The following is a 13,064-nucleotide window of genomic DNA, read 5'->3' on the forward strand; positions in this document are numbered from 1 at the left end:
AGGAAGAGTAATGTCATCAAGAGGCTCCTCCTGGTTATTCCCACCATGAGCCCTAACTAATGATGTCGGACATGCACATACATTAGAAGGAGCAGGGCCTAGTGGTGTCAGCGGAAGTTGCCACGGAAGTTGTCAGCGGCATCCTGCAGCGTCGATGTGCGGTGTCCCATCGCATTGGGGAGGAAGGTAGTTCAGCAACATCTAGGAGTAATGGGCGAGGCCCATCATGAGGGGTAAGTTCGACGGTTTGTGGGAGGGATCCACAGATAGCCAAATGCAACACTTATGCTCCTTCTTGAAGATATTAATGTAGATGTGTTATTAAATAAGAACATAAGGATTGCCATGCTGCGTCAGATCAAGATCCATCGAGTCCAGCATCTTGTCTCCGCCAGTGGCCAATCCACATTGCAAGTATTTGGCAGATCCCCAATAGTTTTTATCACATTCCCAAGGATAAGCATTCACTCTCTGGCTAATAACTGTTTATGGACTTTTCTTTCAGGAAATTCTCCATTCCTCTTTGGAAACCTACTATGTTCATTGTCTTTACCACATCCTCTGGCAACAAATTTCATAGCTCGATTGTGCACTGAGTAAAAAATAGTTCCTACAATTTGTTTTAAATCTGATGATTGATAGTTTCATGGAATGTTCTCTAGTCTTAGTGTTCTTTGAAAGGGTAAATAACCATTCTCTATTTACCTGTACAACCCCACTCATTATTTTATAAATTTCAATCATATCCTTTTCTCAGTGTCTTTTCCAAGCTAAAGGGCCCTAATCTGTTTAGCCTTGCTTCATAAGGGAGTTTTGTATCCCATTTATCATTTTTATCATCCTTCTCTGTACCTTTTCTATGTCTTCTATGTCTTTTTTGAGATGGGGCGACTAGAACTGCACACAATATTCAAGTGTGGTTGCACTTCGGCTCTATACAAGGACATTATGATATTCTCAGTTTTGTTCTATATTCTTTTCCAAGTAATTCCTAACATTCTATTTACCTTTTTGAATGCCGCTGCATATGCAACCAAAGATTTCAAGGTATTGTCCACAAGGACCCAGAGGTCATTTGTCTGGGTGGTGACTACTAACATAGAACATAGCATCAAGTACTTGTAGCTGGGATTATTTTTCCCTCCATGCATTACTTTGCATTTTTCCATATTAAATTGCTTCTGCATTTATAAACCTAGGGGCAGATATTAAAAAAAAAGCTGAGATCCAAATTTAGGACTCTAATTAGGTTCCTAAGTTAGGCACCTATTTTCAGCTGAACTTAGGTGTCTAAGTTCTCAGCTGAAAATTCATATAAATATAGGAGCCAAAAAGTTAGGCTCCTAAATTTAGGCCTGCTATTAATTTTCCTAGATTTAGGTCCCTACATTAGTCTCCTAGTCCTGAAAATCAATGCTAAACTCCTAACTTTGTTTCCCTGGCCTAACTCCAACCCTGTAGCCACCCATATTTTAGGTTCTTAAATTTAGGAGCCTAATGAATCTAGGAGGTACATTTTATGTGCTCAATGCTAGGAAATTTTCAAAAGGGCTAATTTAGGAGCCTGACTCCAAAAGTTAAGAGCCTAAACTCTTTGAAAATTGGTCCTTCTGCAGTTCTTAACAATCCACTGCTGTTTTAAGGACTCATAATTATTTTGTGTCATCTGAAAATTTGGTACCTCATTCATCATTCCTTTCTCCAGATCATTTATGACTATGCGAAATAGCACAGGTCTCAATACAGACCCCTGGAACACTCCACTAACAACTTTTCTCCATTTAGAAAACTGACTATTTATTCCTACCTCTGTTTCTCAATCATGGGATGAGGATGAAAGGGGATAGACTAAGAAGTAATCTAAGGAAATGTTTCTTTACAGAAAAGGTGGTAGATGCATGGAACAGCCTCCCAGTGGAGGTGGTGGAGACAAAGAATAGTATGTGAATTCAACCAAGCATGGGGCAAACATAGGGGATCTCTGATAGAACAGTAAGCATTATAGAATTGAGCAGTTGTGTAGATGGGGAGATTAGAGAGGCTATATGGTGTTTTTCTGCCATCATATTTCTCTATTTCTGTGTGTCCAACTTGATTAATCTTTCAACAAATAACCTTGCCCTCACCTAGGTACAAGTCAGTTATCTTCATCATGAAACAAATATTTATAATGTTTCGAAAACTATATTTTACTTTTGGTTAAATAAGGCCTAACTAAAACATGTGCTTTCTTACCTGAGTACCTGTAGGACCTGGAGGACCTTCATGTCCTGGTGATCCTGGATAACCTTGCTCTCCTGGTGATCCTTTTGGTCCAATAATTCCCATAGACCCCTTTTCTCCCATTAGACCTGGTTTTCCTCTCTCACCCTGTGGACCTCTGTCTCCTGGTATTCCTGGATCCCCCTATTCAAATATAAGTGGAGAACATTCAGGAAGATAGTAACTGCATCCATTTTATTTAGTTTCAAGCAAAACTTAAATCACTCTACTTAGTCTGGCCATACCATATTTGACATTTTAAACAAGAGAATATTGATATTTCTGAAATTATAAGTGGAAAAGATATTCTAGCTTCATTTGCTATCAGAACTGAATTTAATGTAAAACAAAAGGATCATATGCAAAAGCAAAAAGAAATATCAGGTGCAAGATAATGCTGGAATTTTAACAGTGTAATTCTAGCTGCCAAACTTCATTGTTAAGGTAATTGCTTACCTGTAATTATTGTTCTCTGAGCCACTCTGATGGCTTTTGTGATCTGTATCCTGTGTGAAGTAGGAGGATATTTCTAGATCTTCCTTAGATAGTTTTCATGCATAAGTAGGTCTTTCACATGCATACTCAGATTTGTGGCTTTTCAGTTGTTTGTATAGCTTGACTCTTAAATAACTTGAACAAATGGTGTAGGAAAATCTCTCACAGGGAGGCTGGTGGATAGTATAGATCACTGTAGTGCTGTCATCAGAAAGAATTAAGCTCAGGTAAGCAATTCCCTTTTCTGTGATGACTAATCCAGTGAGACACACTGATAGAATTTACTAAAGATGAGAAGGTTTGAAATGGCTTAGCAGTGAAGGTGGAAGAGGACAGCATTTTTAGTGGATTTTGGGCATGCTTGGGATAGATACTGAAGGCAGTGGTAGGAAAAAGGTTGAAATGTCAGGTATAAGTCAAGACTGGGGGAGTTGGCTTTGAATTTCATATGGAAATTTATACGCTCATCTTTCCAAATTAGGAGAGTCTCAACTGTATTGGCCGATTTGGTCTTTATCTGCCATCATCTACTATGTTATTATAACTACCTAGCTAGCCATAGAACATGGAAGAGATGAACAGGAAGACAACCCTGGAAAACTGAAATAGACTGTAGGGTGGGGATGGGGGGGAGTTTAGATTTGCTTTGCAAATAGATCCTATAGGACAGACTGTCCAAATCTAGAATCCTAAAGGGAGGCCATTTCACAGCAGTAATGAGAATGCGTGGAATTTCTATACTCTTTAGTCTGCTCCAGATAAAGCAATAGGTCTCTTGAAATTCAGTGTGTGAAACCTCTTACTTATGTGCATGTGAATGCAAGAAATATAATTGGTTCATTAAGTTGGAAATTTGGCTCCACTGTAGGCAAGAACTTGGGATGCATGCAATGTACCATTCTGTTCTGTTGGAATTTAGTATAAAAAGGATAAGTTACTAAGGCCTGGATTTATAAAAATGCGATAAGTATCGCATGAGATAGGAAAAGGGGCGTGTTTTATGCTAATAGACAGTTTATCGCAATTTGCACTAATACCTATGCAAAGAGCTAAGTTAGCGTAAATTGCGATAACTTTTTCACACTTTGCGATAGGTACCAGATCTGTTGTATTTCCTGCATACAACCACTGGGGGACCATTTTTAATGGTCCCAGGGAGGGGGGAGGGAGAGAGAGAGAGAGAGCCTAGCCATAATGCCTTCTCCCTAGATAGGTATTTACATCCCTAACTTGATGGACTCTCTACCTGGGTAACATCAAGCTAGGTGGAGAGAACATTGCACAAATCTAATCTTTGAGTGAGTTTCCTCACTCTGAAGGTCATCAAATCTTCACAAGAGACCACTGTTCTGTTCGTACGTCTCACTTTGAATGTCAAAGTGGCCCCTAACCCCCTACACTAATACCTAAACCTCACCTCGAGTTACTAGGTGGGCCTCCCATAGGGATGTAAATACCTATCTAGGGAGAGGGCATTATGGCTAGTCTCTCTCTCTCTCTCTCCCTCTCTCCCCCAACAGCTAGGCTGGTGCTCTAAAACAGGCCTTTCAGGAGACATCACAAAATGCACTAACACCTTACCAAGCTATCACATGGAAGTCATGCAATAGGACTTCACAAAATTCTAAACCCAGCCTGCCCCTGACTCCTCCTCTTTTTCAGATTTGCATTGCACCATACGATATGGTGTTATCGCATGCATTAATGGGGCTTTATGCATGCGAAAACACCTTAGCACATTTTGATAAATGAGGGGGTAAGACATGGAGTTTACTGATTCTTCAGGCTGAAGAAAATTCACAAAAAAAAAAAGTTAGTTTCCAGGTAAGGTATTTGAGTTCACATGAATCCTCAACCAATGCAACCACAGTCCTGAAACATCATGAGTCTTGACATGCCCTTTCAAGGCCAAATCTGTTTGGAATTAAGTATACAAACTACTATCCAATTAGACCAAGTGTTTTTTGAAATAGCAAACCCAGGTTTGTCGGGGCAAAATGAAATACAAAGTTGAGTGAATGTTCTAAGAGCTTGATTCTCTCCAGGTAGAAGGCGATAATTCTTACAAACTAAGGTGTGGAAAACGTGTTTACCTTTATTAGCATGAAACTTTGGGAAACATTTTGGAAAGATAATTCTCTGATTAAGATGGAAATTCAACATTACCTTAGGCAGAAATTTAGGATGTATGCATATCAGTACCTTGTTATGATGAAATTCAGAATTTATTTATTTATTTATTTATTTATTTATTTATTTATTTAACATTTTTTATATACCGAAATTCTAGCAACAATGTTAAGAATAAGGGGAATACATTATCAGGGCATGAAGGTCTCATAATCTGAGGGTTGAATAGACCACAAAAGTACCACCAAAACCACCAAAAAAGCAACATGCCAGACCCTGTATTTTAGCCCACATGAGACGAGATACAAAAGGCCTTTCATTACCTGCTGTGTTAACATCAATTGTGATGAACAAAGTGATCTAGATAGAATATAATCTGACAATAATTCAGCTAAGTACCTTGGTTCCCCCTATACACTGCTTTATATACAATACAAGGAGCTTTTAACATGATTCGACTACCAATTGGATATTCTAATTTTTAAACTTTGACATCACATATCTTTACAAACAAGTATTGTAATGTTACATTAATTTGTTAAACAAAGCTCTTGACTTTCATGACTTTGGAAAACTGTATATGTGATTTATTCACCACTTTTGATAATTACTAAAAGAAAAAAATCTCTAAAGTGTGATATAGCCAAGAAATAAAAACACATTATACATAAAATTACAAAATAACAAAAATCAAACATATATCATAAAATTCATAATACATACTGTATTATAAAGAAATAATGTTAATCATAAATGAACTCATGAATGCTAACCTAAACAATATATACTATCAACTTCCCCTTCAAATCTGTTAGGAATACTATCATTAGACAATATATTCAGTCAGTTTTGATTAACATAATGAATATCAGAATTCCAGTAGTTTTATCCAGTGAAACCACCCACAATAGACCAAATCTTAATAACCATATAATTTCTGAAATTAGAATTTCAGATAAAAGAGAATGCTCAATCTTCAGTTATTAACTGTATTAGATACCATAGGCTTATCTAAACAGCCAAATCTTAATGATACTTCTAAACTGCCCAATATCATGGACAAATGTGACCTCAATGTTTCATTTAGCCTAGTAAGGCTAAATGAGCTGATTTAAAAGATGGAACAGAGGGAAAGGAGGCCTGAGAAAAACTTAGTTGTCTGGCAAGGTGTTAGAAGGGTATGGAGATAAACAGGAGAGCTTTGAAGCAATAGAATGCTTTTAATTTGGATACACCAAAGAATAGGCAGGCAGTGTGAGCTACAAAGAACAAGGTAATATGATCTTTAATGCCAACATCAGAGAGAAGTTGGGCACCACTGTTTTGAATTAATTAAATCCAGGCTGTTACATCTGTTGAGATGAGAAATTATGTCACCTGAACTATTGCCAATAAATCTGTTCTATTCAAGTAAGACTGAATATATCTGAGAGATTCACTGTAACAGAACATATGAACATAAGAATGGCCAAGCTGGGTGGAATGAGTAAACATTAATTAATTGTTTACTCTTTGAAAAGTAAAAAGACTAGGGAACACACAATGAAGTTACTAGGTGACACACTTAAAACTAATAAGAGAACATTTTTTTTTACTCAACACATAATTAAGCTCTAGAATTCATTGCCAGAGGATGTAGTGAAAGCTGCTATGTTTAAAAAAGGTTTGAACAAGTTTCTGGAGGAAAGGTCCATAAATTTTTATTAAGGTGGAGTTGCAGAAATCCACTGCTTTTTCCTGGGAATGGTATATTTATTATATTATATGTTATTTCTGTAAATCACTCTGAGCAATTTTTTTTAATCTGGAAAGGACGATTCATAAATAATTTTAAATAAATAAATCTATCTACCCCTTGGGATCCTGCCAGGTACTTGTGACCTGGATTGGCCACTGCTGGAAACAGGATACTGGGCTTGATGGACCTTTGGTCTGACCCAGTATGGCAAGTCTTATGTTCTTATGTTCATATAAAAGTAACTCTGTTTCAAGAACTGTATGAATATAAACAAATAAATGTATAAGGGCAATATACGAAATAAGACATAGAAATATTGCTGCAAATGTAGAAGCAAAACACCCAAGGCACACTCAAGTTAGTATTTTGAGTAATCTAGATAGTACTAATTTAAATACTGGAGAAAGCAAAAGAAGTATAGGGAGTCTCTCTTTCCTTTCAAAACACAGATTTGTAAGTGTAACCGCCTGACAGGGCAATAAGATGAGAGGTATCTAGTGCTAGCTTGTGAGCAGATCACCAGTCTGTCTGTGGGATCACTAAAAATTGGTCAAACAGATGGTGCAATGGATCAAGCACAGAGGCAATGTTACACTCGCCACCTACAGTAGCCCTGCGGTGCGGCCCTCTCACCTCTCTACGCAAGCTTCAGGCTCCAGCTCCTCGTCGTTGGTGGCGGTGGGCTGCCAGTCCCGACTTTGGACTTCCACCAGCACCTCTGGCCCTGCTCTGCTTCCCGGGACCTCTAGCCACGAAGCCTCCATCCGTCGGGCCTCTCTGCGGGGTTCACGCAGAGATGCCGCCGGCAGCGCTGCGCCATTCCCTAGGCGCGCGCGCGCACCAGTGAAACCTTTAAAGGGCCTGCGGCGGGAACCTGGCCACGGACTCGGATGCTGACATCAATTCCCTCAGCACTTAAATGCTCAGGCCTCGCACTGAAGTGCTGCCTTTGCAACAGGTCTCCTTGATTTCCTGTTCCAGATTTCCTTGTACTCGTTGCTTCTCTGTGAGCCTTGCTTCGTGTTCCTGTTTCTCCAAGTTCCTGGTTCCTGTTCCATGTTCGTCTCGTCTGTGTGCTGATTGACTTCCTGGTTCTGACCATCGCTACGCCTGACCTTGCCTGCTTTCTCCAAGCCTGCCTTCTCCAAGCCTGACACCTGACCATGCCTGCTTCTCCGTGCCTCGACCATTGCTACATCTGACCACGCCTGCCTTGACCATTGCTACGATCGACTTTGCCTCAGACTTTCTTGTGTCCAGAGTTCCACGTTGCTTGCTACACCTTCCAAGTGCCGCCAGCCTCCATTCAAGCTTGACAGTGACGCCTCTGTCCCTATCCGCTGGACATGGACTATTAAGGCTTCGGCTTTCCTCTGCTCAGGCACCTTCAGTTCCTTCTTGTTCCTTGGTGCTTGAGTTCCTGTTACATATCCCACCCAGGACAGGACCACGCCATCTGCTGGCTGCTGTCTCTGGGCTGAACCATCTACTACCTGTACTTAACCTTGAGGCCTGCCTAAGTCCTGCCGGCCCCAGCACCCGAAGACTCAACCCGAGGGGAACGTGGGCTGGTATAGGTGAAGCTCCAGTGGCCTCCAGCTTCAGCCCACTCTGCCTGCTGATGGTGGGGACCTATAGGCCCTCACCTACGGGTAGCATCAACCCCACCTCAGCCCAAGGATCCACCTCCTACGCAACAGCCAAAGGCAGTATGTCAAGCTAGAAAAGGAAACTCAGTCACACCTATTTCTTCTCTGTGACCCCCTTTGACTGATCCCCATCTTTCTTGAACTCTGATACCAGCTTCTGTTGACAACGCTTTGGAATAAAGGAGGCTCTCCCCCAACAAAGGTATCATCAACAAACAAAACTTTTATATCTGGGGTTTCCAGCAAACAGAGATTACAAAATATTTAAAAGACTGATTTGATCAGGGTTTATAAGATCCTGCAGCAAGGCTGTAGCAGTTCTGTTTCTTACCAACTTTATATGTTTCATCCTCTATAGGAAGATTACTAAAAGTATTCTCCCCTTCAGAAGAAAAGCTGCTCACATTTCTCTCACTGTTCACTGAACATTTGTATACCTTATTACTTTTCCAGTTGAAGATGTATAAATTGTCTCACCATATGTTGCAACCTGGTTACCTTTCCAGACAGGCACTGGATTCCTTCTCAAGGCATTTGCAAGGGATTCTCTGGCATCTCGAGCTTACACCCATGAAGAACCACTGCGCTCTTTGCTCTTCCCCCAGACGGTGGGACCTCAGATTACTCTTCCATCTTCAGGACTATATCCTGATCTCTCAGTTGTTTCCCCTTGTGGAGAAACACTCCTCCAGCCTTTCCCTTTGAGGAGGAAAGCCCCTTCAAAGCTCTCTTCTTGATAAGAGGCACACTAGCCTCCTCCCACTAAACTCTGAACACAGGCTTATATTGTTCTCAAAGAGGAACATTTTCCCCTAATCTCTTAAAGGAGATATATATCAGAACATCCAATAGGGATTCCATTTACACATTTCCCATTAGTTAACATACATCACGTTCTACTGCCATATAATCTGCCATCTGGTGGCTGTTCAAGGTAACTGTCTTATTAGTCCTTTTAAAGGAAGCTTAATTTTTCCCCAATCAGTTATTCACAAACATCATCAATCATTTACAAAACCCTAGAAAAGAGGTTCAAGGACCATATATAGTGACACAAAGTTCATAATGGGAGAGCACCAACCAGGTGTAGCAGGAAAGGATCCTGTAGCAAGGACCTGCTCTCTAGGTGATGCATTGTCTTTTCACACTGAGGATATCTCCCCAAGGCCTACTGCCCAGGAGGGAAGGGTTAGGTCGGCCGTCATAGTTGGTGATTCGATTATTAGGAATGTAGATAGCTGGGTGGCTGGTGGGCGTGAGGATCACCTGGTAACATGCCTACCTGGTGAGAAGGTGGCGGACCTCACGGTCACCTAGATAGGATTTTAGACAGTGCTGGGGAGGAGCCGGCTATCGTGCTACACGTGGGCACCAACGACATAGGAAAATGTGGGAGGGAGGTTCTGGAAGCCAAATTTAGGCTCTTAGGTAGAAAGATTAAATCCAGAACCTCCAGGGTAGCATTCTCTGAAATGCTCCCTGTTCCACACGCAGGTCACCAGAGGCAGGCAGAGCTCCGGAGTCTCAATGCATGGATGAGACGATGGTGTAAGGAAGAGGGATTCAGTTTTGTTAGGAACTGGGGAACCTTTTGGGGAAGGGGGAGTCTCTTCCGAAGGGATGGGCTCCACCTTAACCAGGGTGGAACCAGACTGCTGGCGCTAACCTTTAAAAAGGACTTAGAGCAGCTTTTAAACTAGAACAAAGGGGAAAGCCGACAGTCGCTCAGCAGCGCATGGTTCGGAGAGAGATATCTTTAAAGGATACTAATGATGCATTAGAATTAGGGCATCCCGACAGTGAGGTTCCAATAATTAGAAAAGTAGTCCAAGTGCCTGTAACTAAAAACTCACCTGACCTAAAAAATTCTAACTTATCCCTTTCAATTAAAAAGCAGAATAAAAATACAAACAAAAAACAAACTTTGAAATGTTTGTATGCAAATGCCAGAAGTCTAAGAAGTAAGATGGGAGAATTAGAATGTATAGCAGTAAATGATGACATAGACTTAATTGGCATCTCAGAGACATGGTGGAAAGAGGATAACCAATGGGACAGTGCTATACCGGGGTACAAATTATATCGCAATGACAGAGAGGAGCAGTCGGGAGGAGGTGTGGCGCTTTATGTCCGGGATGGCATAGAGTCCAACAGGATAAACATCCTGCATGAGACTAAATACAAAATTGAATCTTTATGGGTAGAAATCCCTTGTGTGTCAGGGAAGACTACAGTGATAGGGGTATACTACCGTCCACCTGGTCAAGATGGTGAGATGGACAGTGAAATGCTAAGAGAAATTAGGGAAGCTAACCAAATTGGTAGTGCAGTAATAATGGGAGACTTCAATTACCCCAATATAGACTGGGTAAATGTATCATCGGGTCACGCTAGAGAGATAACATTCCTGGATGGAATAAATGATAGCTTTATGGAGCAATTGGTTCAGGAACTGACGAGAGAGGGAGCAATTTTAGATCTAATTCTCAGTGGAGCACAGGACTTGGTGAGAGAGGTAATGGTGGTGGGGCCGCTTGGCAATAGTGATCATAATATGATCAAATTAGATTTAATGATGGAAGAGGAATAGTGTGCAAATCCAAGGCTCTTGTGCTAACCTTTCAAAAGGGAAACTTTGATAAAATGAGAAAAATTGTTAGAAAAAAACTGAAAGGAGCAGCTACAAAAGTAAAACAATGTCCAAGAGGCGTGGTCATTGTTAAAAAATACCATTCTAGAAGCACAGTCCAGATGTATTCCACACATTAAGAAAGGTGGAAAGAAGGCAAAACGATTACCGGCATGGTTAAAAGGGAAGGTGAAAGAAGCTATTTTAGCCAAAAGATCTTCATTCAAAAATTGGAAGAAGGATCCAACAGAAGAAAATAGGATAAAGCATAAACATTGGCAAGTTAAATGTAAGACATTGATAAGACAGGCTAAGAGAGAATTTGAAAAGAAGTTAGCTGTAGAGGCAAACACTCACAGTAAAAACTTTTTTAAATATATCCGAAGCAGAAAGCCTGTGAGGGAGTCAGTTGGACCGTTAGATGATCGAGGGGTTAAAGGGGCACTTAGAGAAGATAAGGCCATCGCGGAAAGATTAAATGATTTCTTTGCTTCAGTGTTTACTGAAGAGGATGTTGGGGAGGTACCCGTAATGGAGAAGGTTTTCATGGGTAATGATTCAGATGGACTGAATCAAATCACGGTGAACCTAGAAGATGTGGTAGGCCTGATTGACAAACTGAAGAGTAGTAAATCACCTGGACCGGATGGTATACACCCCAGAGTTCTGAAGGAACTAAAAAATGAAATTTCAGACCTATTAGTAAAAATTTGTAACTTATCATTAAAATCATCCATTGTACCTGAAGACTGGAGGATAGCACATGTAACCCCAATATTTAAAAAGGGCTCCAGGGGCGATCCGGGAAACTACAGACCGATTAGCCTGACTTCAGTGCCAGGAAAAATAGTGGAAAGTGTTCTAAACATCAAAATCACAGAACATATAGAAAGACATGGTTTAATGGAACAAAGTCAGCATGGCTTTACCCAGGGCAAGTCTTGCCTCACAAATCTGCTTCACTTTTTTGAAGGAGTTAATAAACATGTGGATAAAGGTGAACCGGTAGATATAGTATACTTGGATTTTCAGAAGGCGTTTGACAAAGTTCCTCATGAGAGGCTTCTAGGAAAAGTAAAAAGTCATGGGATAGGTGGCGATGTCCTTTCGTGGATTGCAAACTGGCTAAAAGACAGGAAACAGAGAGTAGGATTAAATGGGCAATTTTCTCAGTGGAAGGGAGTGGACAGTGGAGTGCCTCAGGGATCTGTATTGGGACCCTTACTGTTCAATATATTTATAAATGATCTGGAAAGAAATACGACGAGTGAGATAATCAAATTTGCAGATGACACAAAATTGTTCAGAGTAGTTAAATCACAAGCAGATTGTGATAAATTGCAGGAAGACCTTGTGAGACTGGAAAATTGGGCATTCAAATGGCAGATGAAATTTAATGTGGATAAGTGCAAGGTGATGCATATAGGGAAAAATAACCCATGCTATAATTACACAATGTTGGGTTCCATATTAGGTGCTACAACCCAAGAAAGAGATCTAGGTGTCATAGTGGACAACACATTGAAATCGTCGGTGCAGTGTGCTGCGGCAGTCAAAAAAGCAAACAGAATGTTGGGAATTATTAGAAAAGGAATGATGAATAAAACGGAAAATGTCATAATGCCTCTGTATCGCTCCATGGTGAGACCGCACCTTGAATACTGTGTACAATTCTGGTCGCCACATCTCAAAAAAGATATAATTGCAATGGAGAAGGTACAGAGAAGGGCTACCAAAATGATAAAGGGAATGGAACAACTCCCCTATGAGGAAAGACTAAAGAGGTTAGGACTTTTCAGCTTGGAGAAGAGACGACTGAGGGGGGATATGATAGAGGTGTTTAAAATCATGAGAGGTCTAGAACGGGTAGATGTGAATCGGTTATTTACTCTTTCGGATAGTAGAAAGACTAGGGGGCACTCCATGAAGTTAGCATGGGGCACATTTAAAACTAATCGGAGAAAGTTCTTTTTTACTCAACGCACAATTAAACTCTGGAATTTGTTGCCAGAGAATGTGGTTCGTGCAGTTAGTATAGCTGTGTTTAAAAAAGGATTGGATAAGTTCTTGGAGGAGAAGTCCATTACCTGCTATTAAGTTCACTTAGGGGTAGATTTTCAAACAACGCGAATAGGCGTACTTTTGCTGGCGCATCAGGCGC

At 40.6% G+C, this 13,064-nt stretch overlaps 1 protein-coding gene across 5 annotated transcripts in view; it reads right to left on the reverse strand.

Annotated features, from left to right (window-relative positions):
* Window positions 1-13,064, reverse strand: part of COL19A1 (collagen type XIX alpha 1 chain) — a 1,176,857-nt gene that overhangs the window by 163,538 nt on the left and 1,000,255 nt on the right. For all 5 annotated transcript variants that reach the window (XM_029595659.1, XM_029595658.1, XM_029595657.1 and 2 more), the window contains one exon: window positions 2,236-2,406. In XM_029595659.1, coding sequence (XP_029451519.1) covers window positions 2,236-2,406 — 171 coding nt within the window. The remainder of the gene's footprint in view (window positions 1-2,235; window positions 2,407-13,064) is intronic.

The sequence above is a fragment of the Rhinatrema bivittatum genome, chromosome 3 (genome assembly GCF_901001135.1).
Source record: "Rhinatrema bivittatum chromosome 3, aRhiBiv1.1, whole genome shotgun sequence".
In the NCBI taxonomy this organism is placed as follows: Eukaryota; Metazoa; Chordata; class Amphibia; order Gymnophiona; family Rhinatrematidae; genus Rhinatrema; species Rhinatrema bivittatum.